Below are 15,937 nucleotides of genomic sequence, written 5' to 3'. Positions count from 1 at the left end.
TGGATTGGTCACAAGCCCTGGAACTCCAGTCCCAGGGGATCTGAGCTGCTCTTCTGGACCCCATGGGCACTCACACACTATGAATGTAATGTAAATTAGGGCAACAACTATGAAGATTAGTGTGCGTTTAAAAAGCAAGACAACTAAAAACAGAACTCCCCCTTGCCAGCTGTGCACTTAGCACTCTAAAATTATACAGTACATTCACGTTTAATCCTAGATCAGATACCACTCCTGGGAAAATGCCCAAAAGTCTCTAAGTCATGTACCACAAAGATTTGTTCATTTGTTTATTCCTTTAATTAAGGTTTTGGTATTAAAACTAGGGATGATGTTTGGCAAGCATTCTACCACTGAGCAATATTCCCAGCCTCAGGAAGCCTGTTCTTTTTGTCCAGAATGCCCTTGAGTTCCTTCTGCAGCACAGGAAACCTTGAACATGAGATCATCCCATCTCAGGTGCTGGGAATCGAACCCAGGTCCTCCGGAAGAGCACTAGTATACTCAACCACCGAGTCATCTCTTCAGCCCCAATTTTACACCCTTTAATTTTTGTTTGATAGGATACTGTTTTGAGGCAGGGTTTCTCTACCTAACCCTAGCTGCCCTGGAACTCACAATTCTATGGACTAGGGTGATCTCCAACTCAGAGAGCCACCTGCCTCTGCCTCTGGAGTGCTGGTATTAAAGGTGTGTGTCACCATGTCTGGCTGCCTTTTAATTTTTTTTAATAGTGTTGTTTCCTTAAAGACTTGGGAGCGGGGCAAGCCTTAGCCTACTCTGTGGGGCTTTCTGGCTATGGGCAAGTTCCTTGAACTCTGAGTATCCCTTTCCAGATCTCTTTTCTAGGCCTATCAGTGTCCTCTTCCACACTGGGCCAGTGAGGTCCTCATTAGTCCCCTAAGACCTGAGCTAGAGGATGGTGTGGGAGAGGTGGCGTGGCACCAGAGGGGCAGCACAGTTTCTGCTCAGGTACCCGCTTTCCTGTCTAGCCATCCGCTCAGGACCAGTGATCCTTAGTGCCTTCGACACGGATCTCTGCGCCTAAGAATTTTCTCTGCCCTTTCTATTTCACAGAGTTTGAGTGACCAAGGCTGAGTGAAGAGAGGCTGGAGCTGACCAGTGTGCAGCTCTGCTTCCTTGCTGCTCAGAGAGACCTTTAAAGTCACGTGGCGTGCAGGGAAAGGAGACAATACAGTGAGTGTATTCATCCGTGCAGACCCAAGAGATCGCCATTGGCGGGACAGTCCAGGAGTTGTCCCAGGAGTCAGGGTGGGGTTCAGTTTCCCGTGCCCACTGGGTGGCTTCTCCATGCCTGGCTGCGCCCCAGCCTGGGTGTTCCATGGTTCCTACGACTTCCTTTGTACACATTTCTCTCACTTTTCTGACCTATTTCCCACTCCCTTGCCCTTCCCTAAGGTATCTTTCCTGAGAAGCCACTTATATTCTGATCCTTGTCTCAGGGTTGGTTTTAGTAAAACTGAAAAATTAAGCAATTGCATAGGAAAGGATTCTTCAAAGAGAAGGCCTCTGAGCCGAGAGCTGGGCATAGGGAAGGAGTTGGCCAGATTGGAACTGGTACAGGGGGTGGTGTGGAGGAGGCCCTAATTTGTGCCAGTCTTGAGTATGGAACAAAGGACTGTGTTGGGGCTGGCACACAGCAATGGGTAGGGACGGAGGGCACGATGTGTAAGGAGGCAGGCACAAGCCAGATCCTGCAAGGCTGCCCGTCACAAACATGGGCATGTGGACAATGCGTGCCTATGTGGCCGGCTTGCCTTCTCTTTCCTTCTCAGCTTTCCTTAGTTCTATGACCCCAGGCTGGAGGCAGAAACCGCTCCACCTCTTGGAATGTGAGAGGACAGGAAGGAGAGTGGAGGAACCAGCCATCAGTGGGGATGATTTCCTTCCAAACTACTGAAATTCCGTCTTGGCATTTAGACACCCAGTTCCCAACTAAAGACACCCTTTCCCAGCCCCTTCTCTCATATGTGAGCAAGGAGGCTCTTGTGGATATGTAACTGAAGTGTATTATCACAGACAGTAGACAGGCCTTAAACTTAGAGTGAGGGTGGCTAGATCCGGTTCCGGTTCACCACCACTGTAAGAGGAAGCTGGCCAACCTGATAGAAGTCACTTCATATTTTGGAACTTCCTCTTTCTTTTCCTTTTAACGAGGACCATCCACTTTGCAGTGTGCACAGTAGAAGGAGATGCTGTCCTTAAACTGAAGCAGGATGCTCACCTTCCCAGGGTGTGCACGCTCTGCTCTCTGTGCTTTTGAGAACAGAAGTATAGGACTGGGAAAATGGGTAAAATGCTTAAGGTAGAAGCACGTAGATCCAAGTCCAAAACCCCGTAAACTACCTAAAGCTGGGTGCAGCAGAGGGCGCCAAGTCAGTCTCCTCCCTGGGACCTGGAACACCACAGTCTCTGAGCTTTTCTAGTCCTTTTTGTGGGAAGAGAATTTAAAGCTAAGTTTCCCCAAGTACAAATGTAACCCTATAACATACAGAAAATACAGTGAAATACAAAAAAAGGTAAATGCATTTTGATTGACAGCACATTTGGTAACCTTTTTTTTAATTAAAGTAAAATTTAATGGTAAAGATCCTGTAGTAACGTAGGCATTTCGTGATGTGCTTACAACATGATAGACATAGGTGAAGACCCCACCAGGAATGCTAATTCAACAAGCAAGCGCCCTATAGGCAGAGGTGAGCACTGTAACCGTCAGACCAACTGAAAGCCAGAGTGAATTCTTAATATCATGGAGATCTGAGTTTAAACTGTAGCAAGACAGATTCTGTCCATCACTGATCCCAAGACTAATCAGGCAAAAAATCAGCCTGGGAGGATAGCTCATTTGGCAGAGTTCTTGCTGGGCATGTGTGCTGCCTCAGTTAAATTACCAGTGAGAGAGCCAGGGTGGGGAGACAGTTCCACAGTGTTGGCTACTAGAAAGCTCGGAGAGGAATTCCTTTGGCTGTGATATTTAGTCCAGATTCTCGTTCCCTTTTGGAGGCCTCTTCATCCGTGAGTAGGGACTCAGGGTGTCATCCGTCACAAAATCATACAGTACTTTGATCCAGGAGCTGTGATGGGGGAGTTTGTCATAGTACTCCGCTGCTATTTTCCTCACCTGGAAGTGAAAAACACAGCAAGGTGAACCATGAGTGTTACTGAGGCCACGTGATGATGGGTGCATGTCTGGCAGACGGAGGGACACAATACCGAGCCAGCCAAAGGGCACCACCTTTGCTCATGGCTCTTCATGAATAAGGACAATCTACACATCATATGCACAGTTAGGATTCAGAAGTGTTAGAAGATGTGCAAAATCTATTACTTGGTAAAATAACTCAGTTAAAAATGAAATCCCCCGGGCTGGAGAGATGGCTCAGAGGTTAAGAGCACTGACTGCTCTTCCAGAGGTCCTGAGTTCAATTCCCAGCAACCACATGTTGGCTCACAACCATCTGTAATGAGATCTGGCACCCTCTTCTGGTGTGTAGGAAGCAGAATGTTGTACACATAATAAATAAATTAATTAAAAAAAAATGAAATCCCCTTGTAGCGTGTACATCCATTTGTCATGCTGGTCTGATGGGCTTTGTTTAGATGGGTGTTTCTTTGCTTTCATTCTTTGGGAATTTTATACATGTGGGCAGCATATTTCATAATATCAATCCCCTGCTCTTACCAGGCCTGACCCTGCCAAAGTATCCTTCCAATTGCATGTCTCCTTTTCATAACCCACTGAGTTATTCTACCAAGTAATAGATTTTGCACATCTTCTAACACTTCTGAATCCTAATTGTAATGGCCAAATGTAAGAATCCAAGAAAGTGAACTTTAGTAAAATTAGTCTGTCAGACATTGGGCATACACTATGCTTTATGGTTTTTGTTTTTTTTTTTTTTTGTTTGTTTGTTTTTTATTATTTTCGAGACAGGGTTTCTCGTAGCTTTTTTGGTTCCTGTCCCGGAACTAGCTCTTCTAGACCAGGCTGGCCTCGAACTCACAGAGATCCGCCTGCCTCTGCCTCCCGAGTGCTGGGATTAAAAGTGTGCGCCACCACCGCCTGGCTTGCTTTATGGTTTTTTAAGTGAATTTTTGTTTGATAATATAAACCAGTTTTCTTTAAAAAATGAGCAAGTAAAGACTAATTTGGATCATATAATGATCAGAACTAAAACAATGAATTGAAGCTTCACTTACCTGTGGAAGGCGGCTTCCAGGAATACTGGGGAAGTCGTGGTGTTCATTATGATAGCCCCCATTGAACATAAGGAAGTTCAAAGGCCCATAATATGAGGTGGTGTCTTGCCCCTTTAATAATATGTAATGGTCAGCTATTAAATGCCCAGAAATTGGGTTCAAACCCAGGCCAAATAGGGAGGCTGCCAACATGTAGACTAAAGACTTGATTCCCCAAACATAGTAAACCATACTGTTAAAAGTGATCTGGGCCACAATATTGATAGTTTCCAGAGAAGTAACTGGTTTCGGACTGACAAAATAAGGTCGAAGGAAAATAAACAAAGGCTGGAAAACAACCCAGACAAGCTTCCTGAAGGGGGTGCAGAAGAACCAGCCCTCAAAATGAGAAGGCGCATCCACATCGATGCCATCCACTCCGAGGTATCGATGATGGTCCATGTGATACATTTTATAGGAAACCGAATATGGAATCCCAAAAGGGAGGTTAGCAAACATTCCAAACCAGCGGTTCCACAGCGCCCTGTAGTGGCCAAAGGGGAAATTGTGGGAAATCTCATGGATAGCCATAGTCATTGAATGGTTAATGGAGCTACCAAAGACAAAGGACCAAAATAGGACCCATTTCCACTCCAAGTCTTTCACTAAGTGAAAGGAAGCTATGTGGGTGAGAACCATCGCAGTTATGATCCAGATTAGGTTGGGGTCAGGCTTCATCAAGGATTTTATCTCTGGATACTTTGCTGTAAGAACAACAACAACAACAAAAAAACAAGAATCATAAGTGGCTAAAAATACAGTTATAATTACAAAAAATAGTGAACATAGCTAAGAAATTATGATGGGGCCTGGGGAGAGAGCTCAGCTGGCAAAGCGCTTGCTATGCAAGCATGAAGACCTGGGTTTGACCTCCAGAACCCAAACAAAAGCCAAGTTTGCTAGCATAATCTTTTTTCTCTCTCTCTCTCTCTCTCTCTCTCTCTCTCTCTCTCTCTCTCTCTCTCTCTTTTTTTTTTTTTTTTTTTTTAGACAGGGTTTCTCTGTGTCACAACCCTGGCTGGTCCTGAACTCACAGAAATCCTCCTGGTTCTGAGCCCCAAATGTTGGAATTAAAGACATATTCCACCACTGCCTGGTACTAGCATGATCTTTTAATCCCCATGCTAGGGAAGCAGAGACAGGTGGATCCTTGGGGCTCACCGTTCAGCCAGCACGTACCTGGGGCACACATATACACTTAGACACATACACATTAAGTAAAGCCTCCTAGCTCAATATTTTACTTTCTCTAAGGGTGTAATGACAAATCAAGATTGAATAAAGTATTCTATCCCTTGAAGAAACAATTATTTGTCATTTATCATTAGTTAGTATTTCTGAACATTTAATAATAATATGCAAAACACTGTATGATATAATAAAGGAGCATAATTATTTATTTTCTAAATATTCTTGAATTTAGGTGGCAGACTTTGTGCCAGAGCAAAAGACACCCTTGTACAGGTCAAATCTATCTTCCCCTTTCCTGCCTCTCCTCGATACACTTCCTAATCTTTAGCAACAGTGTTTCAATTTCCAAATCAACTTGTGGCTTTTCCGTGTGAAGGAGCTGTGGTACTTACCCTTCTATGTCTGCTGTTATCTGACATACTGACCTCCATACATTATCTACACAGAATAGCATGTGCATAGTTCTGTCAATGAGGAATTGCTCCTCAGTCACTCTCCAACTTGTAGCTTACATTTTTAAAAGATACCTTTTTATTTTATGTGTATAAGGTTTTTGCCTGCATGTATGTATGTGCACCGCGTGTGCTCAGTGTACATGGAGGTCAGAAGAAGGCATCAGATCTCCTAGAACTAGAGTTATGGTGGTTGTGAGCCATCAGGTGCGTGCCTGGGTTCTCTGCAAGAGCAGGTGCTGGTATACTGAGCCATCTCTCCAGCCCCTCTACCTTGTATTTTGAGACAGAGCCTATCACTGAACCTGGTGCTCACTACATCTTTAGCAGTGTTTAAGCAGTAACGGTCATTTTAGTCGTAGTGGGATATTGTTGCAGGTTTGTTTACATTTCTCTGATGTCTAAGGACACTGGGAATTTTTTCATTTACTTCTTGGCTATTTGTTGCTTTGGTTTTTGTTGTTTGCTTGTTTTGAGGAGTGCCTCTTCTTCTTCTTTTTTTTTTTTTTTTAAAGATTTTATTTATTATGTGTACAATACAGTGTGCTGCCTCCATGTATGACCGCAGGCCAGAAGAGGGCACCAGATGTCATTGTAGATGGTTGTGAGCTACCATGTGGTTACTGGGAATTGAACTCAGGACCTCTGGAAGAACAGTTAATGTCCTTAACCTCTGAGCCATCTCTCCAGCCCAGGAGTGCCTCTTCTTATCACTTACTCCTTTTAAATTTGGGTTACTGGTTACTTGAGTGTTTTGTTGTTGTTATTGGTTTTTTTTTTTTTTTTTTTGGTTTTTCGAGACAGGGTTTCTCTGTAGCTTGGTGCCTGTCTCGGAACTAGCTCTTGTAGACCAGGCTGGTCTCGCATCCCAGAGATCCGCCTGCCTCTGCCTCCCGAGTGCTGGGATTAAAGGCGTGTGCCACCTCCGCCCGGCTTGTTGTTGTTTTTAAATAATCCTCATGCATTCTAGATATTAGTCCTCTGTCACATGATCAGTTGACAAATACTTTCCATTCTGTCCCTCTCACTCTGTTGATTATTCTCTCTGCTCTGCAGAGGCTACTTGCTTTAGTAAAACCCTATTTTTCAATTTTTGTTGTGGTTGCCTTTGAACTCCAATCCAGAAAATTGTTGTCTACACACGATCTTCACTTGTCTTCCTTATGATTTCTCTCTATTGTTTCTGGTCTTAACTTAGGTGTTTGATGCACTTTTAGGTTTTGTTTTGTTTTGATTTGAGACAGGGTTTCCCCACATAACCTGACTGGCTTGGATTAAAGGCATGTGCCACCAAGCCCAGTTTGAGTCAGTTTTTGATATGCTGAGAGGAGTAAAATTTCAAAATCCTCTATGTGGATACTTCCATTACTTTGTGTGTCTACTTCAATTTCTCATGAATATTATGTAATTTTCATTATCAAAGTCTATTATGTCAATGGTAAACTTCACTTTGAGCTAGTTAACCATTTACGGCTATTGTGAGGGTAACTTAGTATCTCTCTCCCACCAAGTTTATTTTTGGGGATATGGAGAAACTCAGGATTTTTAGTTAAACCTTAAAAAATTATTTTATGCCAGCTGGGCATAGTGAAGCACACTTTTAATCCCAGAACACAAGAGAGGACTGTAGATCTCTGATTTCAGAGCCAGCCTAGTCTACACAGTCTAGAAGGTAGTTCCTAGACTGCAGGGCTGCACAGAGAAACCCTGTCATCAATATGAGTGTTTGGCCTGAATGTGTATTGGTACCATGTGCAGGCCTCTTGCCCTCAGAGGCCAGAGAACGGTGTCTTGATACCCTGGCACGGGAGTAACATGTTCGTGAGCTGTTCAGAGGCCAGAGAAGGGTGTCTGCTCCCCGGCACTGGAGTAACAGGTGTTTGTGAGTTGTCACGTCAGTACTGGAAACCAAGTCTGGATTGTCTGCAGAGCAATAAATCCTCTTAACTGCGGAGCCGTATCTCCAGCCCCAGAGGTAGTGTTTTAAAAGATGGATTCTTGCTATGTTGGCTAGCCTGCATCGGCCTCTCGAGTAGCTAGTACACAGGCGTTTACCACCATGCCCAGCAAATAAGCTAGTTCTCGGCTGCTGCCTCTGTGTTCTGCTGTGTTGCTGACTCTGTGTTCTGCTGTGTTGCTGACTCTGTGTTCTGCTGTGTTGCTGAACTGGTCATGTCTAATAGCCTTATGTGGAGTCGGCTTTCCTGCATGTGCAGTCACCTGGGCAAATAGGACATTTGACCTTCCACCTTCTGCTTTCTATTTCCTGTCTCTCTTTGGCCCATTTACTCTTTCTCGGACTTCTTAGTATAATACCAAACCGAGCAGGAGTGGCAGCCTTGCCTTCTTCCTGAATGCGGAGGAAATGCTTTCGGCTCTTTCCCCTTTCAGTAAGGTGTTGGCTGGGCCTCACACAGGCCATACAGTCAACCACTCAGCTACACCCCCGGCCCCGTTCTCACAAATTCTTCGCCAAGCACTTCATGCACAATAGTTTACGTAGCATCTACTGCTAAGAAGTTATTTTGTTCTCTTTCTGGCATCGTTACCCTGTTTTATATAAATTTTGTACATTTGAGATTTGGAGGCGTGTCTGGTAGTAACTCTAGCGGTTTCATGAACTTCTTAGGAAGGGGGTGATTTTTCTCTTGGAGGTGTGCCTTGAAGTGTCAGTTTGTCCTATAGTGTTGACCTATTTCCATCACAGTCCCCCTGTACCATCTGTGACTGTGAGTGGTGACTTTGGCACAGTGTACACTATACAGAGGCAGCAAGAGTCACTGCCCTCTAGGGTGTTGTGACATTGGGGACATGCTCATGGTTCAAGCGCTGTGTTGGGGACAGCAGAGGGTGTGGGGTCCTCACGGTGTACTTCTACAGACAGAAGAGGTGAAAAGCATGCTCTTTGCTCTAACCGGGTTAGAATCCTCCCCCCCAGCACTGACCTCCTTCCTTCTCACTGCAGCTTCCAAAAGGCAGAAAAGTCAAAACCCTGGAACGAGGGGAGGTTAGGGAATGTCAGAAAGAACCCAGCTCAGCTGGGAGGGAGGAGCATTCCCTGTGAGCACAGAGGGTCCCAGTCTACTCTAGAGCTGTAAGACCTGGTCAGACTGGTTTAAAGCCCTAAACAACTTCCAGGACAAGCCAGGTATTTCTGTATTTGGCTGTCATCTGTGCTCCAGTTTCTTCACCCTGACAGCCAGAAAGTATGAGAATTGTCTATGAGCTGCCCTTGTGGTCCCAGGTTTGTGGTAGGCTCACAAAGACAGGAGATGCAAGCACACCAGGACCTGTTCTCTCCAGGAAGCCCTGTTGGCTTCAGGGACCCCAGGATTTCCCAGGACCACTTCCTGTGCCTCACTCTCCAGTGGCAAGCTATTTAGGAAATCCACTGCCCACTGGACATCCTTAGAGTCTCCTAGCTAGTGGATAAGGCCTGGGATGTCTCAGTCTGGAGATCCTTAACCCAAATCAGCAGGTTGGGTTGAGGGTGCCCTTGCCCAGGGACCAGCCTCTGCCATGCATCCCCAAGGCTGTGAGCGCCCTGAACCTAGCCTAGGCCTCTCCTTCTATTGGGAACCTGAGCAGAGACCACACAACACACTCTGGTGCATAGCCACCCAGCAAGACCTCACCCAGGATCTCAAGCCTCCTCTGCGCGTGCGGCTCATCGGTGTCGACCCACTCAAAATCTTCCCGAGAAACGCGGTTCCCCATGGCTGGGCACGGACTTCTCTGGATTCTGCACCACGTCCAACCTCCTGAAAACAGAAGAGATAGAGACTGCTGCAGGCTCTGGTCTGCGGGTACCTGTGCCAGGTTAAGAGAAGTAACAGAAGGGCGGAGCCTAGCCCGCCCCGCCCCCTCACCTCATCCACCCCTCTCCTTGTCTAGCTCCTAGCTCTGGGGCCAGACTAGAAAGAAGTTTTTGCTAGGTGTGGGGTTCTGTAGCTCGTGAGCACCTTTGGGGTCCAACTCCTGGTCTTCTACAGGTGACCAGTGTCAGCCCCTCCTTCCCGCACGAGATGAAAAAGGAAGGCAATGTCTCTGGGTAGACAAGGCTGCTACTCAGAACCTCCTGGAACTAAAGACCCTGGGGTGGCCGCAACTTCACCACGTCAGTTGGATTCCCCGCTTTAATTCATGCAGCAACCTGAACTATGTTTAGTTTCCAAAGTGAATGATCAGCAGACCGTGTGTGCGCGCGTGCGTGAACGTCTGCCTTCTAAACTGGAAAGCTTCTCCCACCCAGAAGGAAAAGGCAGGCTGTGTTGCACTGAAAAGCCTCTAAACAAAATGGAAACATGATTCTTGTGAGAGGGAAAGACGACATGGATTCCGTCCTTCCAATGTATGCATTTCTTTTACTGGCGTCTCTCACCGAGGTCATGAAGATCTTCATGAGGGGACCTTCCGTTTCAAAATCACCTACCACTTCTGTGCCCAATTAACTAGGACTAGGATTACGGAAGGGCAGACAGCGTGCTTCCTAATAAAAGGACACATGCACGGCAAACTACACACTGCCCGTGCTATGCCACATACGCGGGCCCCTGGGTCAGACTGCCACTGCCTAGAAACTAGAGAGGACAGTGACCATGCCAGGGCACACCACAGAGATGCTCTCAGCCTGGGCCATCTATAGGGAGCACCACCCTATAGTGACCTGGGATCTTCAAGAATTATAATCCAAGGAACATAAAGAAAGGCTTTCTAAAAGATGTACCGACCAGCTTCAATATGTTCGTCTTATTAAGATTCAGAAGCATTCATGCCCCCACGTTGGGTAGTATTGCTTTGCTGGGCAGTGGTGATGCACGCCTTTAACCCCAGCACTCGGGAGGCAGAGACAGGCAGATCTCTGTGAGTTCGAGGCCAGCCTGGTCTACAAGAGCTAGTTCCAGGACAGGAACCAGAAGCTACAGAGAAACCCTGTCTCAAAAAATTAAAAAAGAAAAAGAGAGAGATTCATATGCAAAGATTCCTAGTTTTAAAAACTTACCTGGCATTTAATTTAGATAGGCAGATGTGTTGGGATGTTAGTTAATGTTAAAAAGTTCACTGGGAACTGGACAGTGCTGGCTATGTCTTAATCCCAGCCCTTTGGAGGCTAAGCAGGCAGATTACTATGAGTTCGATGCCAGCCTGGTCTATAGAGCTAGTTCTAGGACAGTAAAGGCTACACAAAGAAACCCTGTCTTGAAAACCAAAAAGAAAAAGAAGAGGAGGAGGAAATAAAGTGTAATGGGGATATAGTATTATAGTTACGGTTACTCAAAAGAGTTCTTATCCTTTAGAAGTAAGGACCAGATAAATGCCAGGGAAAAGAGCCCTAAGATAAAACAGCTCCAGCACCAAGTCCTCTGTGCTACAACCATAGGCTGCAGTTCTTAAGTATTGATAGGAAACAGTTCCAAAACATAGGTTAAATATGAAGCAATAGGTATGGAGAGGATGGTGTGAACAGAATAAATGTACTTTGTTTTCTTGCATATGAATAAATTCGCAAGGCATTCGAGGAGTGATTGCAGTGTGCCAGAGCCAGTAGGTGAGGGGATGCGAATGGAACATTTTCCCTCTAAGTCGAAACAACGGCCTCCTTTTTCTTCCTCCGCGGTGCTGTGAACCGCGGTGCTGTGAACCGCGGTGCTGTGAACCGCGGTGATGTGATGTGCGCACCGCATCGCCAAGGCGCCAGCAATTTTAAGCAATTTCCCGGGAATGTTTTCTTTGTGTGTTTTTTAAAAACCTGCAAAAGCGCTTCTTCAGGTGCTTCCAAGGCCCCTCCTCAAAGCTCCATTTTCCTCCCGGGTTGGGTGCACGCTTGGCTGGAGAGGGTGGGGGCATGTGTCCACCCGGAGCACGTAGTGGCCCACTGCATGAAGGAGCAGCTTTCCGCACGCCCCCTCCCTGCTTCTCCACTCAGACCTGAACTTTCTGTTTGCTCTCAGCGCCCCTGATTGAGACCAACCCTGGAGCCTGCTGCTTACAGAAACTGCTTAGGCCGTTTTCGTGATTCCCTCTCAACACCAGAGCCTACGTGTACGTCCTAAGCTGGCCTTTTCTGATGCGCGGAGCTATTCGGACCCAACCCCCTTCTGTAATATTTAGATTTTGTAAACGTAGACTCTAGGGAAAGGTAAGGAGAAAAATGATTCAGATTGCTTTAAAAATGTAGCTTTTAAAAATACGAATGTTTGACATTCTAAGAAAAGTACTTGAGTTATAGAATAATTATGAGAGGGGCCCTAGTTTTAGCTACACCTGGGTCTACAATTTCAGCACCTCTCACTCTGGCATAGGAACAGAAAAGTAAACTAAGGGACGCACAGACCCAGTGTTTTGGGCTTTGAAATGGCCTGATCTGTTACCTAGCTTTCGGGAGTGAGGCAAGAGATTTTCAATGAGATAATCCCCGGGTCAGTCAGGGGGATCCGTCCGGTGTTCTGTCACCATCCTGGAAGTCTATAGGCCCTGATAGTGCTGGCTATCGGGTGAGCTAATCGGGTGAACTTCCCTATTGCCATTCTTTAATTAAGTCGTTAATCTGTTCTGCTTTATGCACTTGAGACAGGTGTACCTCTGAGTTCATGCTGCTCTGAGGCCATCCTTCTCCGCCTGGGGTTGCAGGCCCATGCAAACACACCCAGCTATCATTTAATTTTTGAACAGGCATCGGAGCAATCATCCAGCTGAACTCTTAGAATGACTTTACCTTTACATGGTTTGGGCCTGCGAGATGCTTTGTCAATGTTGGTTCACAGAAGAAAAATTATAGTAAGCGTTCCTCATTCCTGTCAAACAAACTTTGATCGTGTATCTGTCTCTGGATATCAGGTGGGCACAACAGACAGTGAGTAATTCTTTTGCCAGTACATACATGATTAATTGTTGTTGTTGTTGTGCTTTTGGATGGGTAATGACCACGTCTGTGCAGTTGAAACAGTCACACGCGTGGCTGTAACTAGAGAAGAGCTAATGCCGCTCCAGCACTGCAGCTCACCTGTCTGTCCAGGCCTTCAGGCCTTCCTCGAAATACCATAAAACTGGTATCTAACCAATGAGTTTTGGAATAGACACATATTCTGTAGGAATATGTTGATAATAACATATGGAGAAAGGTCATAATTCTGGGCAGAATAGAGGTTCCAGAAGGAAATCCCAAGAGTACGAGTACCATACGGTCAGTGAGGAAGAGGATGGAGTTTAAGTGAGATAAACCCACTCCACTGTACACTAACAGGGTTCAGACAGATTATGACTAAAATATGAAGGCTGAAATGAAGCTACTTTTAAACTTAGGAGACATACAATTCATTACATGTAGGGAGAATTCACTAAAAGACCAAAAGCATAAACCATCATGGAAATGCAATGATCACTATGGTATAGTTCAGTGGTCAAGATATGTTTATTTTGCCGGGCGGTGGTGGCGCACACCTTTAATCCCAGCACTCGGGAGGCAGAGGCAGGCGGATCTCTGTGAGTCCGAGGCAAGCCTGTTCTACAAGAGCTAGTTCCAGGACAGGAACCAAAAGCTACGGAGAAATCCTGTCTCGAAAATCCAAAAAAAGAAAAAAGAAAAAAAAAGATATGTTTATTTTGAAGAGGTTTGAGGCCCAATCCTGGAACCACAAAAAAAAAAAAAAAAAAAAAAAAAAAAAAAAAGGAGAAGAGTTGAGATCTGTTTGCCACAAGAGAAGTGTGGAAAGTCAAGCCAAGGGAATAGGATGCCAGTCAAGCAACACAAATGATCAAGAAAGGATGGATGCTGATGAAAATAGGAGGAGGACTCAGTGGGGAGGACAGGACAAGAAGCGCTGTGGCTTCCCAGTCAGGGCCTTATGAGGAGGAAGAGTCACCCTTTCTTTTTGTCTATTTATTTTAAAAAGAAAACAATCTTTTTTTTCATTTTACTTACCAATCCCAGTTCCTACTCCCTCCCTTCCTCTCTTTCCCTACCCCAGCCCTCACCCGTTTCCCAGGGAGGGAAGGCACATTGCTTTGGGGAAGGTCCAAGGCCCTCACTTTTATATCTAGGCTGAGTAAGGTATCCATCCAAAGAGAATGGGTTCCAAAATAGCCAGTACAAGCAGTAGGGATAAATCCTGGTGCCAGTGGCCCTGCAGTCAGCCCCAGTCATACAACTGTCACCCACATTCAGAGGGACTAGTTTGGACCTATGCTTTTTCCTTCCCTGTCCAACTGGAGTTGATGAGCTCCCATTAGCTCAGGTAGACTGTTTCAGTGGGTGTCCCCATCATGGTGTTGACCTCTTTGCTCATATGCTCATTCCTCCCAATCTTTGACTGAACTTCGGGAGCTCAGTCCAGCTGTGGCTCCCTGCCTCTGCTTCCATCAGTTGCTGGATGAAGGTTCTATGTGACATTTAAGATAGTCATCAATCTGACTACAGGGCAAGGACAGTTCAGGCACCCTCCTCTATTGCTTAGAATCTTAGCTGGAGTCATCCTTGTGAATTCCTGGGAATTTCTCTAGTGCCAGGTTTCTTGCTAGCCCCATAATGGCTCCCTCAATCAAAATATCTCTTTCCTTGCTCTCATCTCTGTCCTTCCTCCACCTCAACTATCCCATTAAGGGTCACCCTTTCAAGTCTTGGTAACAAAAGGATTCTATTGTGCTACACTGGTCACACAGATAGTGAAAAGTTCAGAGTAGCGTGACAAGGAAGACACTGTCCCTCAGTTGGAAGGCCTCCTCCTCAGGCAGGAGCAAGACCTTGGCACATCACCTAACGATGACAGAGCCACACAGGGCCTGTCAGACAGGACCTTGGGGCCCAGACCATAGCAAGCAGGACCTGAGGCAAAGAGAAGAAGGGACGGATCCTTGGCTTCCCCTTCTGCCTTTTCTCCTGCCTCTCACTAGGCACACAGCTGGAATCCAGCTCATGTGGGAGCCCCAGAAACAGCTGCAGGGCCTGCTGCTCTGCAGAGCAGGGCAGAAACCCCAAAGGAATGGGTCTGGTGGGGGTACGCAGGTAGGAGCTTATGTAAACTGCCCAGGTGAATGTGGAAAATGCCCCCACCCCATTATGAGAGACCTGTGGCTAGAACTCACAGTAGGATACACATTCAGAAACTCTCAGAGCCAGAGTGAAGGTATGGGCAGCTCTGTGCATCTACTCTATAGTGAAGCAATGATAAAACATTCTATGAGATTATGATAACTCTTTAGCAACTCTAGAAATTGTCTGAGGGATGTACAGCACATCAACATTCACCCAAGAAAATCTGAATATCTCTAAGGGTGTGTGCCCAGGTAGTGGAGCCGTGCATGACCAGCTGTTTCTCTTCTCAGCTCAGCATAACAGATCCATCCCAGACTGACTCTCTGGCCTCAGCTCCCCGCCCGGGATTACAGTGCCTCCAAGGAGGGCATGCGGCCACAGTTTCTCACTCCCTTCCACCTTCTCCGAGTTACAGAGACAGGAGATGCAGCAAGCAGTCAGGGGCTCCTTTCACACTTCCACCCGTGACTCAGTGGAGTCTCTACACCAACTGCAGAAGGCTAGGAGCAGCAGAGCCAGCAGCCTCACTCCTCTCACTTATAGGGAAGGGGTTCTGTAGCGGGGAAGGCAAGAGAGATGACCAGAAGAGAAAAAACATACGGCTGACGTAGAATCCTGCTGACAGAGACGTGTGTGCAGACGGAAACATACGGCTGACAGAGACGTGTGTGCAGACGGAAGCATACGGCTGACAGAGACGTGTGTGCAGACGGAAGCATACGGCTGACTAGAGTCCTGCTGACAGAGACGTGTACAAGCCCCTGCCCTCTCTGCTAGGGAAAGTGACTCTGGATTTTTGAAAGAGAGACAGGTCATGAGAACAAAGCTCTAAAACTTCTTCCAAGGAATGGAAGCTGTTCAGGACAGATTGTGAGGAAACTCAGGCCTCAGAGCACATACCAAAACAAGATACTTGGTAGTTGGCAGCTAAGATGAGGCTTAACATTAGGAAGCTTAAATCAGATTCCATTAGGTTACCAGACACCAGTGAAGGAGTCGAGAA

General features: G+C 46.2%; 1 protein-coding gene across 1 annotated transcript; it reads right to left on the bottom strand.

The window, feature by feature from the left end:
- Nucleotides 1–982: 982 nt before the first annotated feature.
- On the bottom strand, nt 983–9,620 carry LOC126502183 (sphingolipid delta(4)-desaturase DES1-like). Its single transcript, XM_050143022.1, has 3 exons — nt 9,539–9,620; nt 4,222–4,964; nt 983–3,142 (listed from the first exon to the last, which is right to left on the bottom strand). The coding sequence occupies exons 1-3, from the start codon at nt 9,618–9,620 to the stop codon at nt 2,996–2,998; spliced, it is 972 nt and encodes a 323-aa protein (XP_049998979.1). The 3' UTR covers nt 983–2,995.
- Between the last annotated feature and the right edge of the window lie 6,317 nt (nt 9,621–15,937).

This window comes from Alexandromys fortis, unplaced genomic scaffold, assembly GCF_014885135.2.
Source record: "Alexandromys fortis isolate MF-2015 unplaced genomic scaffold, M_Fortis_MF-2015_v1.1 scaffold_51, whole genome shotgun sequence".
Lineage (NCBI taxonomy): Eukaryota > Metazoa > Chordata > Mammalia > Rodentia > Cricetidae > Alexandromys > Alexandromys fortis.
This window is presented reverse-complemented; position numbering and strand designations above follow the sequence as displayed.

Excerpts from the sequence above, each read along its gene's own strand:
- LOC126502183 (XM_050143022.1), bottom strand. The coding sequence starts at position 9,620 with ATGGGGAACCGCGTTTCTCGGGAAGATTTTGAGTGGGTCGACACCGAT. Across the intron at positions 4,965-9,538 it reads GAGGAGGCTTGAGATCCTGG|CAAAGTATCCAGAGATAAAA; the intron begins GTGAGGTCTTGC and ends TTGTTCTTACAG. Across the intron at positions 3,143-4,221 it reads CTGGAAGCCGCCTTCCACAG|GTGAGGAAAATAGCAGCGGA; the intron begins GTAAGTGAAGCT and ends TTTCACTTCCAG.